The sequence below is a fragment of the Myotis brandtii genome, unplaced genomic scaffold (genome assembly GCF_000412655.1).
Source record: "Myotis brandtii unplaced genomic scaffold, ASM41265v1 scaffold111, whole genome shotgun sequence".
NCBI lineage: Eukaryota > Metazoa > Chordata > Mammalia > Chiroptera > Vespertilionidae > Myotis > Myotis brandtii.
Genome location: NW_005353789.1, coordinates 4668920 through 4684910, shown reverse-complemented (window position 1 = coordinate 4684910; position 15991 = coordinate 4668920). Strand labels below are relative to the sequence as shown.

The window sequence follows — 15991 nt, the reverse complement described above, 5'->3', positions numbered from 1 at the left end:
TACTCTACCAGGGAGAGAGAGAGAAAAAAGAAGATAAAAACTCAGAATGGAATACCCTCTACCTTGAGCAAATAAAACAGATGCTACCCTTAGTACCCTTCAGGGACAGTGATGGGGAGTGGCGCCGGCATAAGAGCAAGGAGACAACTTTAAAAACCCACACTTTCAAATGTGGTGTCTTCCTACAGACACTATGATATGCTTAGGGTTTTCTAAGACAGTTCTGATTTCAAATAGTGTGTCCTTTTATCCCCCAAATCTACTTGTACTTGCCTAACCACATGTCCATTTTTTTTTTTTGGTCTGGAAAATATGATCATTGTACATATGGAAAAGATCTGAGAAGATTTGGGTAGAATGTCCTCCTGTTTCTGTTTCTTTTAAAGGGGACATTTTGTTTGTGTGACTTGCTCTCCTTGGAAACTAGCCATTTTGATTGGGGATTAAACATAGTGACACATTAAATGCTATTTTGGTAGTGAAAGTTGGTGCACCAATATTACTTCCTCTGAATAATGTGCATTTTCCCTTCTTAAACCGGCATCTGTATGAGACCTAATATTCTGTGCTTTAATCAGAGGAAGAATGATGAGCCTCCCAGGATGACTTTGCAGCCCCTGCGCGTGCAGCTGAGCTCGGGAGTGGTGATAAGCAATTTTTCTTTGAGCTTGCAAGACCTGGACACCCCAGATAATGAGCTGATTTTTGTATTGACAAAAAAGCCTGACCACGGTAGGACACAACTGCTGTATAAAGTTCCTTAATTGAGGTGCCCTATGGGTTATTAAAATAAACACATAGATTCCAGCTGATTGTTTCTCTGCCTTGCCTGTGTATCATTCATTCTTTGCATCTAAATACAAATCAACATCACAGCTAGCTGACAGCTAACTGATATTCTTTGGACTCACAGAAGACACCAGTTGCTCTAAAAGCCTGAATCCTAGGTAATTGGTGTTTCTGAAATTCAATTTTAGCTGTTTTCTCACTTTTCTATGTAACCTCAGACAAAACAGGTTTCAGAAGCTGCATATTCTCTTCTCAGAGAAAGCACCATCGCTTGGTATTCTGAGGCCATCTTATGCAAGGAGCAGCCTTGTTATTAATTGCAAAAGGTGTGCATTTCAGGTTAAAGGCATGGTAGATGTCTTTATGAACTTTTGCACACACAAAAAGACACTTTTCCTGATTAAACCAGAGGTTTAAGTCGGGGTCTTCTACCTAATTCTTTCCTAAGCGTCATCCCCCTGTATTAGCTAACGCTGGAATTTTCATCTCCCAAGGGTCCGTCCTAACATCCGTTGGTCTCTTAAAGATGAAACTGTTGTTGTTGATGGAGGGTTACTTGAAGAGGCTGTTCGTCGCTGCGTTTTATCTTGCCTTCATTCATTTTTACTTTCTTTAATGAAGCATGTTAACTGTTTCATTGTGGTACACATGACCCACGAAAACAGCAAATTATGTCTCAACCCAAAGATGCTTGGTGTCTTTCTGAATTTAAAAGGAATTCAAAACACATCCTTATCTCCTATCCCAGATGCCCTGGGAGGAAGGCAGCGAGTGAAGAGTGCTATTTTCACTTTGCATAAGGGGAAAATAAGGTTTAGATAATGAAATGAGTTTGAATTCATGGAGTGGGATTTGATTTCTAAGCCATTAGATTACCACATCCATTTGTGTCTCCTTAAGAGATTTTAAGGAAAAGTGGGCTTTATCTTTTTTATTTGTAGAAGAGGCCACGGGGAAGCATCCTGTGCTTATTTATAAGATGCTAATTTTTTGGTCACTTATGTGTGTGTCACCAAGAGCCTCTGAGGTGATTGACATTCTTCCAGGGTCATACTGGTTGACACAATCAGGCAGTGTTTTGGTGCCATATATATTCTACCTTTGCCTCTTTGTTTTTCTTCCTTCCTCAGGTCACCTACGCCAGAGGCAGACTGCTTCTGAGCTTCTGGAGAATGGGAGGATTTTAGACCAGGGCTCCTCATTCACCTACCAGGACATCCTGGGCGGGCTGGTGGGGTACACGCCTGGTGGGCCTGGTGTGGAGGTGGATGAGTTCTGGTTCTCTCTCTCTGATGGACTCCACATGGACACTGGGAGGATGGAGATATACATTGAGCTGCCTACGGGTGATGCCCCCCACTTGGCTGTTAACCGAGGCCTACAGCTCTCAGCAGGTACCAGAGGGATGGAAGGGAGTGGTATGGTTCTTTGTCAGAGTGCAGGTCTTCCTTCCACGTTAGCTCTGTAGGAGGTTATGAGCTAAGGGTTCAGAACTCAGGGAGACTGGAGTTGGGGAGAACTGTTGCTTTAGGGACGCTAAAAGTTGTGACAAATGTGAATCTCTGAAATTCTTTGGGCCAGAAGCCTTTTCAGAATTTGAGAAAAGATTGAGAAGAGTTTATAGTATTTCTAAGGGCGAACATTGCCACTGCCCAACCAATCCCACATAGAAATAACAAAAGAAGTCCAGTAGGATTTTCAACATGCTTATTAAAAATTAAAAATAAAAAATGGCATGGTGGGGCAATTGGGAAGCTGTCATTCACTAAAAAGATTGTGCAAATAATTGAGACTAATTTGCTGTGGTAATTTTTATACATACAATTTTGTGTATACATATATAAGCAACCCCGAAGAACCTGTGACACCTGTTGGTCTTAGAGTCAGTTTGCATTAGCATGTTAATTAGGGAGTGGGCCTTTTACCCTCAGAGCAGCTACATTCCACTGGAGTTCTGTTAGTCTCTTCTTAGTTTCCCATGTATTCTGTAGTAAAAATAATATAATGGTACTTGAAAATTTGGAGAGCTGGACTGTGTTGCTTTCCGGGTTGAGTGTCAGCCCATGAACCAAGAGGTCACTGGTTCGATTCCTAGTCAGGGCACATGCCTGGGTTGTGAACTCCATCCACAGTTGGGCTGCAGGCAGGAAGCAGAAGATTGATGATGTTTCTCTCTCATCGATGTTTCTATCTCTCTATCCCTCTCCCTTCTTCCCTTTCTAAAAATAAATTTTAAAAAACAACACATTTTAAGAAATAAAATTTGGAGATCCCCAAAGGTCCCAAGTATTAGTTCTGGGATTTAACTTTACCCTATTTACAAGCAGTTTAGTTAGCCTGCTTCTGTTTCATGGGTGCTAGTGGAAGACACGATTCCTGGGTCTGAGACAGAGTGCTCTGTTACTCACAGCACAGCAGGCAGCATTGCCGTCGGAAGTTCGCTTTGGTTCTCTCTGCCCTCCATGTCTTGTGATGGTGCAGAGGGCCCAGATGGACACCTTCGCGTGCAGTGGGATGCATTTCAGTAGAGGAGCACTGAGCAATATGCAAGCCTGATCATTGTCCCAGGGGAAGGCATCACCTCATCCCTGAGAATGGCCTGGGTAACGAGTGGTCGGGCCTTGCATTCTTTGCCTTCCCCAGCAGGAAATGCAGGGGCACTCGGGGCCCATGGTGGACTATCTCTCCAACACCTGGGTGACTAGGATCTACTTTACCAGAATTTACTATTTGTAATATGAGAAATTGGCTGAACAGAAAAGCAAGGGCGAGGCCCTCAGAAGAGGTATTTGCCAGGAGCCAGTGCCTTCCCTTCATCCCCAACAGCTGTGCAGCCTCACAGGGCCCAGCGCTCGGCTCCCCCTGCTCTGTCACCTCACCATATCTTCTGTCTTGAGGAGCAATGCTTTTGACTATTTGGTCTGAGATGGCAACCAGATATGTTTGTGAGTTTATGATTTGGTGATCCTCAAGGCAGTAAATAAATTAGGTCCAAGCAGGTTTTATCATAGGGTCAACTAATAGGTTGTGGAACTAGAGCAAACATAGAGAATGAGAATGGATCAGGAGAGAAAGGGGGCTCAGACTTACACTCAACGGCTGATAGCAAATGGGGAGGTTGGGAAATTAACATTTATTGAGATGGAAACAGAAGGGCAAGCACATTCTACTTGCCTAGACCCAGAGCCGTCTCCTGAAATCATTTGATGTCCTATTCAAACGCAATGATGGGGAATGACCTGCGTCTCCTGTTCTCGCCCAGGGTCTGCAGCACGCATCACAGAACAGCACTTGAAAGTGACAGACACTGACTCAGATGAAAGTCAGGTGATGTTCATTATGAAGGAAGATCCTGGTGCTGGGCGCCTGCAGACAGTGAAGCACGGCAACCTGGAGCAAATCTCCGTCAAAGGCCCCATCCGGAGTTTCACGCAGGCTGACATCAGCCAAGGTCAGCCAGGGGTCCTCAGCCTACCCAGGCTTCCTCAGACTCCACCCACAATAGCGAGTGGGAGTTAAATGCCTGGTAGCCTATGGCAGCCAACTGTACACTCTTTGTTTTGAATAAGAACTGAGTTATAGCTCCATTTATTCTTTCTTGACTCCTCAATTTTTTTAAAACTATCATTCTTGGCTAAAATGTGTTCATCCTTTGACATAGCATTGATGAAATTTGGGGCTGTTGTGGAGGGGGAAAAATCATTTGACTTGCTGTCGTGCTAAAAAGTGTATGTGAGAGAGGGAAGGGAAAAAGAAGTGAATTGGGATGGATTTGGGTGAAAATTATGCCTGCCTTAGGTGAACAATTTATATCTCTTTTCAGCTCCCCGAAGAGCGCAAGTTAATGAACTAAGCAAAATGGAAGGGCATAAATCGAGGTGCCTAGGGGAGATTACATAGCTCATCCCTCCTCCAGGAAATGCTGATGTCATGTAAAAGCATAAATGTTAAATGCTACGCAGTTACTGCACAGTGCTTTCAGGGGTAAAAAAAAGGGGGGGGTGTTACATATTGTGGGGGAAAGTAATCCAACATCTAGTGGTGATGTGCAATTCCATTTCGAGGTGAAAATATGCCCCCAAGGAGCATAAAATAAGGGTCCTGTCCATGTACTCACACGTAAAAGTGGTAGCAGCCTAATTCTCATTGGACCTGTCTGTACTTTAATAAAGGGGGCAGAATAAGCAAAGGGATGTCATTCCTTAATTACTCCTTGCATCAGTGTCTCTTTAAAAATGAGACGAGGCCCCTCTTCCCAGAGATCTGGTTATAGTTGCATTGCTGGGTACTTAGAAGTGGAGTTGCGGGTTCACAACAGTGTGACACATTGCACTTCTCCCTTTGGATCCTTTTGACTTCTGTGTAGAGTTTATTTGTTTTGTTTATCTATTTACTTGTTGGTTGGTGATATTTCATGTTGTTCCAAAAATGATGTAAGGCTGTATTGGGAAGTGGAAGTGATGCTTTCTAGGAGAATGTGGGCTGAGCTCTGCAGCCTCTTCTCCCGTGACATGGGTATATACAGGGTCACACCAGTGACGTGGGTGTATACAGGGTCACACCAGTGACATGGGCATATACAGGGTCACACCAGTGACATGGGTATATACAGGGTCACACCAGTGACATGGGTATATACAGGGTCACACCAGTGACATGGGTATATACAGGGTCACACCAGTGACATGGGTATATACAGGGTCACACCAGTGACATGGGTATATACAGGGTCACACCAGTGACATGGGTATATACAGGGTCACACCAGTGACATGGGTATATACAGGGTCACACCAGTGACATGGGTATATACAGGGTCACACCAGTGACATGGGTATATACAGGGTCACACCAGTGACATGGGTATATACAGGGTCACACCAGTGACATGGGTATATACAGGGTCACACCAGTGACATGGGTATATACAGGGTCACACCAGTGACATGGGTATATACAGGGTCACACCAGTGACATGGGTATATACAGGGTCACACCAGTGACATGGGTATATACAGGGTCACACCAGTGACATGGGTATATACAGGGTCACACCAGTGACATGGGTATATACAGGGTCACACCAGTGACATGGGTATATACAGGGTCACACCAGTGACATGGGTATATACAGGGTCACACCAGTGACATGGGTATATACAGGGTCACACCAGTGACATGGGTATATACAGGGTCACACCAGTGACATGGGTATATACAGGGTCACACCAGTGACATGGGTATATACAGGGTCACACCAGTGACATGGGTATATACAGGGTCACACCAGTGACATGGGTATATACAGGGTCACACCAGTGACATGGGTATATACAGGGTCACACCAGTGACATGGGTATATACAGGGTCACACCAGTGACATGGGTATATACAGGGTCACACCAGTGACATGGGTATATACAGGGTCACACCAGTGACATGGGTATATACAGGGTCACACCAGTGACATGGGTATATACAGGGTCACACCAGTGACATGGGTATATACAGGGTCACACCAGTGACATGGGTATATACAGGGTCACACCAGTGACATGGGTATATACAGGGTCACACCAGTGACATGGGTATATACAGGGTCACACCAGTGACATGGGTATATACAGGGTCACACCAGTGACATGGGTATATACAGGGTCACACCAGTGACATGGGTATATACAGGGTCACACCAGTGACATGGGTATATACAGGGTCACACCAGTGACATGGGTATATACAGGGTCACACCAGTGACATGGGTATATACAGGGTCACACCAGTGACATGGGTATATACAGGGTCACACCAGTGACATGGGTATATGCAGGGTCACACCAGTGACATGGGTGTGGTCAGCACACATCTTCCACATGGGCAGTTTTGCTGATCGAGTTATACATGAGACTTCCTCAGACTCTTTCCCAAAAGCCGAGCCCCAGCTATAAGCAATGCTATTTCAGGTGATTTTAACAGGAGGAAGCCCAGAGTGGGAGAAGAAACCAGGAAATGAAAACTTTAGGTTAAAATGTCAAAAATAATGTCCAAGTCAGGAGAGTGTTAATTGATTCCTTGGTATGGATACCAATCGAATTACCACCTCACAGTTCAGAAATAAGAGCAGAAAGCATTAATAGCAAATCTTGATTTTTGTTGTTGTTCTTCTTTTTACAGGCCAAGTAGAATACAGTCACAGAAAAGGAGAATCTGGTGGGAACTTTGACTTTAAGTTTGATGTGGTTGATGGAGAAGGCAACAAATTGATCAGCCAGTCATTTCCCATCATTGTTTTGGGTAAGGGGGCATCGGGTCTCTAAAAATACATCAGTGGTTCTGAAGTTAAAGAATCTATACTGTGATTACCTTGAGGCTGAGCCTTTCCTTTACCCAACCAGTAAGGAAATCTGAGACCATGTCCCCACTGCTGTGTGAAGCTCTGGCTCCTTGGGACTCTGACATTCTATCTCTATCTCTCTCTCTCTCTCTCTCTATCTCTCTCTCTCTCTCTCTATCTCTATCTCTATCTCTTTCTCTCTCTCAGAGCTATTCTGATCTTACCCCCGGGCACCAGATCCAGAATTGAAGAAAGGAGGCTAAAAATATCCCATTTCAATCATTATTTCTAATATTTTCAGAAGACAAATCCCCACCGGTCATCACCACCAATAAAGGAATGGTCTTAGATGAAAACTCAGTGAAGAAAATCACCACCCTGCAGCTCTCTGCCACTGACCAGGAGAGCGAGCCAGCAGCACTAACCTACAGAATCACCAGACAGCCCCAGCTGGGCCACCTGGAGCATGCAGGGTCACCAGGTAAGCCTGTCAATGCTTCATCAAGCCAGAGTTCGCATTTAGTCTGTGTTGGAGTGGACTAAAGAATGTATTCACTGCCTCAAAATTCTGCAGTGACTTTCGATTGCCCATTCAATTAAATAGGAATTATTTCAGATTTGAAGACCCTCCCTAAAATGTCATTTTACCCATGACATACCCCTAGAATACATATCCCTAGAATCTATGAGTATTTATTTTCTGCATCACTAATCTTGACCATTAGATACTGCCTTGCGTTATATTTAGCAAACAGTAGGTGCTCACTGAAAGTTGAATAAAAATTTGCAATCTTATAAAGCAAACTTGTCTTTATAACTAGATTGTCAATTTCTTAGGGCAAACACTACACCCTGTTCTTCTTTTAAAGTCTTTGAGCACCTGGCCTGGTGTGGATGCATTGTGCTTAGAATTTTAATTCAGCAAAGAGCAAGTGAGCATATGTATTGAGCAAGATTCTAGTTTAGCTGCTGCTGGTAAAGAAAAAAAAAAAGGTAAATAAAATACAATTCTCCCCTTCCAGAGTTTTCTACTGGGTGAGATAAGGAACTTCTTCCCGGCAGATAACCATAACTCAGGGAAGACTATGGCAGGTGTTTAAAGAACTGCATAAACCTGTTGTCATAAGAGTTCAAAAGTGGGAGAGGCTAGCTGGGGTGATAAGGTGCCTGGCGGTGACATTTGGAAGACAGAGTTTGGGCGGACAGAAATTGTGCTATTTCCAGAGATGGGGACAGCATGTGGACACATTAAAAAAAATGACTGGGCTAGTTTAGCTAAAGCTTATGCTCTGAAAATAGATGGTGCTCATGGGTAAACTGACATTTTATGGAGGGTTTTCAAATCTGAGCTAATTCCTATTTAATTAAATAGGCAATAGGAAGTCACTGCAGAATTTTGAGGCAGGAAAGGAAGTGAAATTTATCTGGAGTCCAACAGGATGAACGAAAGAAGGGAAAAGGAGGCAGTGACCGTGGGTAGGTGATTCACATTTGACCAGGGGGGAGCTAGTGAAGCTTCACCCAGGGGACAGTAGTAGGACCAGGTAAGAGGAGAATACTGTATGAGGTAGTACCTGGTACCTACTAAGTATTCACTGAGCAACAGCCGGCGAAGGAAGGACAGAAGGAAGGAAGGGATTTCAGGGAGAGAACCGATGGAACATGCCAGTGGAAGGAAGGTGAAGGACAAGAGACACTTGCCAAATAAACAATCTAAAGGTTGAATTGTCTTTATTCTGTACGTCATACAGGCTAGAGGCAGCTGGCAGGATATTTAGATCCTCATTGCTTTTCTTTGTATTTTAGGCTACAGAGTCTTCACTCAACCAGGGAAATAGCAAAACGGGGGAATTACTTGCCCTGATGGTGCTGACCATCTAATGCAGGGAACCAGAGAGTAAGCAGTCAAGCAAGAGAAAACATCATATATCACTGGTGATGCATGCTGGGGGGAAAAACAAGGGCATCACCAGGATGCACAGGGAGCAAGGGATGAGGGAGGGCCTTCTAATAAGATGGTATTTGAACAGAGATCCAAAGAAAGCAAGGGTGCCAGCCAAGCTGGCAGATAAGGAAAGAGCACCCCAGACAGAGGCATCCAGAAAGTCAGGATCAGCGTGGCACACCAGGTTCCAGACGCAGCAAGGAGACCAGTGTGCCTGTGGCAGTGAGTGAGGGCGAGGGCGGCGGGAGATGAGTTCCCAGAGCTGGAGGCTGATGCGCAGACCATGTCGGGGTCCACAGTGATGCTAGAGGAAGGAGTGTCATCTGTGTCTGGTGGGAGGGCTTGGGGAGGGGTGGACAGACTGGCCAAAACCCTAATGCAAATTGAAGCAGGTGGCCTACCCTTTGTGGCCTAATTCCCCAGGGAGTATGCAGATCAGCACTTCTAAGACCTTGGCTGCATGAGATATTGGATAACTAATTCAGGAGCTAATTGCTTCTGCCAGAATCCTGTCAGGTTGCTGATTGTTTCTCTCCAAAGATGAAAGGGCAGACTCTTGGCTGTTGTGATGGGCAACTGCATGCTCACTGCTGCTCGGGGCTTTGAAAGGCTCTGAGCTTCCCGCAAGACACTGCCAGTGCCCAGGGCTGGTAGTCACAGCCTTGCTCTTCTCTGCCCCCAGGCTCTGCTGAGTCCTGTGTGAGGCTGCTCCAGATTCGCCTTTTTGGTGTTTACAGTATCACCGTCACTGAGCTTGAATTCTGTCTGCAAAGACCACGCCTGTATGGCTCAGGGAGCAACCCGTAGGGGAACACACTTCTCCCTCCTCTTGGGAAAGTGCCTTCTCAAAATAGGGGGATGTCGTGCTCTACCTGGGACTCTTCCTTCACCTGCCCTTTTCCTCCAGGTTTGATTTCCTAGTCCAGGTAGTCTCCCAACCCAACCAGTTTTTCTTAATTCACCTGTTTCTGGTAATTGTTAAGTAAACCAGATACTGGATGCAGTCCCCTCCCTGCTATTCTTGGGGGCTCACACCATTGCTAATAGGGCAGGACTTCCCTGCCCCTCCCTCATTACAAATCCCATTTCATCAGCATCCTCTCCTTCCCTGTCTCCCCTAAATGAGAATATTTTCATGCATTTGATTCTTTCTAAATGTCAAAGGTCTCCCTTCAGAGGAAATCTATGTTGCTGACTTACCATCCTCTCTTAAGGCAGCTGACTACAGCTTACAGAGCAGCAGCACCTGCCCTGACCAGGTGACTTAGTTGGTTGGAGCATCACCTCATACACCAGAAGTTGTGGGTTCAATTCCCGGTCAAGGCACATACCTAGATTGTGGGTCCGATCCCCAGTCAGGGCATGTACAGGAGGCAACCAATCGATGTCTCTCTGTCTTTATCTTTCTCTCTCCCTTTCTCCTCCCCCGCCCCCACCTCCTTCTCTAAAATCAGTAAACATGTCCTTGGGTGAGGATCTAAAAATTCTTTTTTTAAAAGAGTAGCAGCACCTCGCCCCATTTGTCTCAGATGGTGAGCATGTCTCTGCCAGGAGTTGGGGATGGGCTGGACCTGGTCTTTCTGAGAGGAGCAGAGCATCTTCTAGGCCAGGGTCTGTAGTGCAGGCGCTGAGCTCTCTTGGGACCCATGCCTCGTGCAGTGATCACTTGCCACTGGTGTGGCAGACATCCTCCTGATGGCTCGCTGTGAAGTGGACAGATTCTCATGCCGCCTTTCGTGGCCCGCCCATGGTGAGCGATTGCTCTCTGTAGATAGACGGGAAAGCTGTGCAGAGCCTCTTTCCTTCCCCTGAGGCGATGTCACGAGCCATCTGCCTGTGCCAACTGTGGAAGACAGACACCAGAACCAGACTCCGAGGATCTGGGAGTCTAGTCCCACAAGTGCTCTGTCAAGGTTGAGGTGGCCACAACCTCACATCAGGGAGACAAAAGATTCTCTTTTTCCTGGTAAGTCAGAGAAAGGAATTAAATTATTAGGGCAGAAGCTAGGCTGCTGGAATAAAGAGACTTCAAAATACAGTGCCTGAAGCAAGAAGTTTTCCTTTTCAGAAAAATTGAGAGGCAGGTGGCCCAGGTGGCTCAGTGATCCCCAACATGAGGTTCCCATTTCTACTCTAACAACTACTGCAGTTGTGTACTCCCCCCAGCAGCGGTAAGCGGGGAAGGCCAGGGAGCCCACCTCCGTCTCCTTTTAGGGGTATTACTAGAAGAAAGCATCACTTTTGGTCATAGCCTAGTGGCAAGAACAGTCACACCCAGCTGTGAGGTGGCTGGGAGATGCAGACCCTACCTGGGGATTCAGTTGCTTAGCTAACAGTCAGGAGTTGTATTTTTAAAGTAGGGGAGGAGTCGTGTTAGAATCCAGCAATTGCCAGCACAGCACTGGTTCCCACCTTTATGTTTCAGAAGTTGTCGGCATGCAAATGAATAGGTGCAGGTGTGTGTTAGTAGCTCTGATAGCAACAAGACAGAAGACAGTAGGAGCCAAAGGACAGCCAGTTCTACTGAGAGAGGGGTGGGGTGAGTCAGGAAAGACTTCCCAGAAGTGATCTTAAGCCAAGGTATGCTTTGGTTTTCTCTTAATGTCAGCTTTTCTCAGTATTATGACTCCCAACCAAAATTGTCTTAGTTTGGGTTCTCCGTGAAGGCAGGGTGTATGAGCCTGCTAGGGCTGCCTGCCATACTCAGTACCACAGACTATGAAGCTTAAACAGAATTTATTATCTCACAGATCTGGAGGCTGGAAATCCCAGATTACGGTGTCAGTAGCGTTGGTTCCTTCTGAAAGAAGGGTCTTTCCCTGGCCTCTAGATGCCATCTTCATGTTCACATGGTGTTCTCCCTATCTATATTAATAAAAGGGTAATATGCTAATTAGATTGGACGTCTTCTGGACAACCTTCTGGACGTTCTTCCAGACAAAGCCATGGTGGCAGGGCCAAGGCAGAGGCAGTTAGGGGTGATCAGGCCTGCAGGGGAGAGCAGTTAGGGGGATCAGGCCAGCAGGGGAGCAGTTAGGGGGATCAGGCCGGCAGGCAGGTGAGCAGTTAGGAGCCAGCCGGTTTAGGCCTGATGCCCTACTGTAGCCAGTAGGTTGGTGACTGCAAACATCTTCCATGGGACTAAACCGGCAGTTGGACGTCCCTGAGGGGTCCCGGATTAGAGATGGTGCAGGCTGGGCTGAGGGACCCTCCCCGTCATGCAAAAATGTCGTGCACCAGGCCTCTAGTCCTATATAATAAAAGCCCAGTGACTAAAACAGCAGAACAACTAGAACGACCAGAGACCAGAATGATTGGGGGTGTGGCAGGCCTGCAAACAGCCCACAAACCCTCACCCAGGCCGGCCTGCCCCCAGCAGGGACCCCCACCACAATCCAGGACCCCAACCATGCACCAGGCCTCTATCCTATATAATAAAAGGGTAATATGCACATTGACCCTAACAGCGGAACAACCAGAATGCTGCTGGACCAGTCACTATGAGGCACACTTACTACCTCTTCCTTTTCCCTGGCCAGCAGGCTCTGATTGCCTTATGGCGAACAGGGAACCAGGGATGGGTGGCAGGGGACATGGGGGGCACCAGGCCAAGGGCCCGCCCCACCGGTCACCCCACACACAGAGGGCGACCAGCAGCGGGGATGGGGCCATCCTTTTCCCTGGCCAGCAGGCTCTGATTGCCTTATGGTGAACAGGGAACCAGGGATGGGTGGCAGGGAATGTGGGGGGCACCAGGCCAAGGCCCTGCCCCACCGGTCACCCCACACAGAGAGGGCAACCAGCAGTGGGGATGGGGCCGGCGAGCAGGTGGGAACAGCCGACCTCTCGGTCCCTTCCCCCGGCCATCAGGCACCGATCACCTGATGGCAAAGGGGAAACCAGAGTGGGTGGCAGCGGGGGGCGGGGCCGGCTGCAGGCAGCCAGGGAAGATGGCCCTGATCACAGGCCAGGCCTAGGGACCGTACCCATGCACGAATTTCATGCACCAGGCCTCTAGTATGTGTATATCCAAAGTTTCCCCTTTTATATGGACAATGGTCATACTGGATTACATCCCACCCTAGTGACCTCAATACTTCTGTAATGATCTTGTTTCCAAGTAATGTCACACCTGAGGCACTGAGGGTTAGGACTTCAACATATGAATTGGTGGCGGGGGGTCGGGGGGAGGCAGCACAATTTAGCCCATAACTGGAGGCTTTGAAGAAAAGCTGAGAGTCTCCCATGGCATGAGCCTGCGGTGGTTCAGCACTGGTTCCGACATAGCACTATGCCCATGCACAGGGCCATCCCGGCCGTGCTGAAAGCAGGAGGCCGAGGCAATCGCCTAACCTCCGCTTAGGAAGGCAGTTTCTTCAGAGATGCTTTTTTCCCACACCACTCTAATGTGCTCCCCCCCCGAGTGCACAAATTTTTGTGCACCGGGCCTCTAGTCTATATTAATAAAAGGGTAATATGCTAATTAGATTGGACGTCTTCTGGACGACCTTCTGGACGTTCTTCTAGACAAAGCCATGGTGGCAGGGCCAAGGCAGAGGCAGTTAGGGGTGATCAGGCCTGCAGGGGAGAGCAGTTAGGGGGATCAGGCCAGCAGGGGAGCAGTTAGGGGGGTCAGGCCGGCAGGCAGGTGAGCAGTTAGGAGCCAGCCGATTTAGGCCTGATCCCCTAGTGTAGCCAGTAGGTTGGTGACTGCAAACACCTTCCATGGGACTAAACCGGCAGTTGGACATCCCTGAGGGGTCCCGGATTAGAGATGGTGCAGGCTGGGCTGAGGGACCCTCCCCACCATGCAAAAATGTCATGCACCAGGCCTCTAGTCCTATATAATGAAAGCCCAGTGACTGAAACAGCAGAACAACCAGAAAGACCAGAGACCAGAATGATTGGGGGTGTGGCAGGCCTGCAAACAGCCCACAAACCCTCACCCAGGCCGGCCTGCCCCCAGCAGGGACCCCCACCACAATCCAGTAATGCATGTATATCATTATGTATATGTCCATATATAGAGACAAGGATATATAGATATGTGTATATATGTAACAAAGCAGTAACAAAGACCCAAAATTGTATTAGTCAATTGCTCTGAAAAAAATAGTAACAGTTGATAAGAATTTAGAATTAGAATTGTACATGTAGCAGCTTCCAAGAGTGTTGAATGTTCCCGAGGTCTTGCAACTATGAATTATCCTCCTATATAATAAAAGGATAATATGCAAATTTACCCTTACGGCAGAATGACCAGATTGACCACTGGACCAGTCACTATGTGGTGCACTGACCCCCTCTCAGTCCCTTTCCCTGGCTGGCAGGCTCTGATCTCCTGATGGCCACCTGTGGCAGGGGTGGGTCTGGAGAGTGGGCGGGAATGACTGACCTCTAGGTCCCTTCCCCCGGCCATCAGGCACCGATCACCTGATGGCAAAGGGGAAACCAGAGTGGGTGGCAGCGGGGGGCGGGGCCGGCTGCAGGCAGCCAGGGAAGATGGCCCTGATCACAGGCCAGGCCTAGGGACCGTACCTATACACGAATTTCGTGCACCAGGCCTCTAGTATGTGTATATCCAAAGTTTCCCCTTTTATATGGACAATGGTCATACTGGATTACATCCCACCCTAGTGACCTCAATACTTCTGTAATGATCTTGTTTCCAAGTAATGTCACACCTGAGGCACTGAGGGTTAGGACTTCAACATATGAATTGGTGGCGGGGGGTCGGGGGGAGGCAGCACAATTTAGCCCATAACTGGAGGCTTTGAAGAAAAGCTGAGAGTCTCCCATGGCATGAGCCTGCGGTGGTTCAGCACTGGTTCCGACATAGCACTATGCCCATGCACAGGGCCATCCCGGCCGTGCTGAAAGCAGGAGGCCGAGGCAATCGCCTAACCTCCGCTTAGGAAGGCAGTTTCTTCAGAGATGCTTTTTTCCCACACCACTCTAATGTGCTGGCCTTTCGGGGGAATTGGAAAAGCTGACAGGGTTAATGTGGGTCCCCGTAATACTGCCAGAGACGTAGTATAGCCAGTAGGTTGGTGACTGCAAATATCTTCCATGGGATTAAAAGCCTGCAACCTTTCAAACAGTAACTACCTGCTGTGACAGCCAACAGGGAGAACATGTTACTGGAAACACCATCTTGGTGGTGAACAAGTAGCTAAAGTTTTCCAATGCCCAATTAGCAAAGGCTAAAATTGAGGGCGGGGGGGAAGGTACATAGAGATTGAAAATTCTGTGCTTAATGGGTAAGGCCTCAGAAATTGGTTATAGTGGGTGAGCTAAATTCATTCACCAAAAATGTTTTGAATACCTACTGTGTGCGAGGCACTATTCTAGTTGCACATTGGTGAGGAAACCACCAAAATGCTTGTCCCCTTGAAGCTTGCATTCTAGGTGCAGCTTATTACCCTCTGGCACTTAATCATTGGTATCATTTAAATAATAATAATAAGTACCCCATCAAAATCAATATTTCAGATAAAAAAAGGTTATGGCCAATCAAGTATAAGAAACAGTTCAATTCAGAAATATTACAATGGTGATATTTTAGTGGTAGATATATGAGTGATTCTTGTGATCCCATACTATGAGTGATTTCTGTGATCCTTTACTACTTTTCTGTGCTTTTTACATTTTCTTTAATAGCCATGTATTACTTTTATATTGAAAACAATTAAAGGATAAGGGTGATATCCAAGAGGCTCCTTGTCTAGTCTGAAAAGTCTAGATGAGTTTTGTAAAAACGTACTCCTAGCAGGCATAAACTTTGGGGTTAGACAACCCTGATCTCCAGTTCCAGCTCTGTCCCCCTATTGGATGTGTGACCTGGGATAGGCCACATTGCTACTCTAATTGTATCGCAGTGTCCTGATCTATCAAAACGAGGTAACACGCCAACCTTGACCTCC

At 47.0% G+C, this 15991-nt stretch overlaps 1 protein-coding gene across 1 annotated transcript in view; it reads left to right on the top strand.

Moving 5' to 3' along the window:
* Positions 1-15991, top strand: part of FRAS1 (Fraser extracellular matrix complex subunit 1) — a 466232-nt gene that overhangs the window by 376960 nt on the left and 73281 nt on the right. Inside the window, exons 43-47 of the mRNA XM_014544766.1 lie at positions 579-732; positions 1920-2183; positions 4052-4240; positions 6964-7083; positions 7425-7604. Coding sequence (XP_014400252.1) covers positions 579-732; positions 1920-2183; positions 4052-4240; positions 6964-7083; positions 7425-7604 — 907 coding nt within the window. The remainder of the gene's footprint in view (positions 1-578; positions 733-1919; positions 2184-4051; positions 4241-6963; positions 7084-7424; positions 7605-15991) is intronic.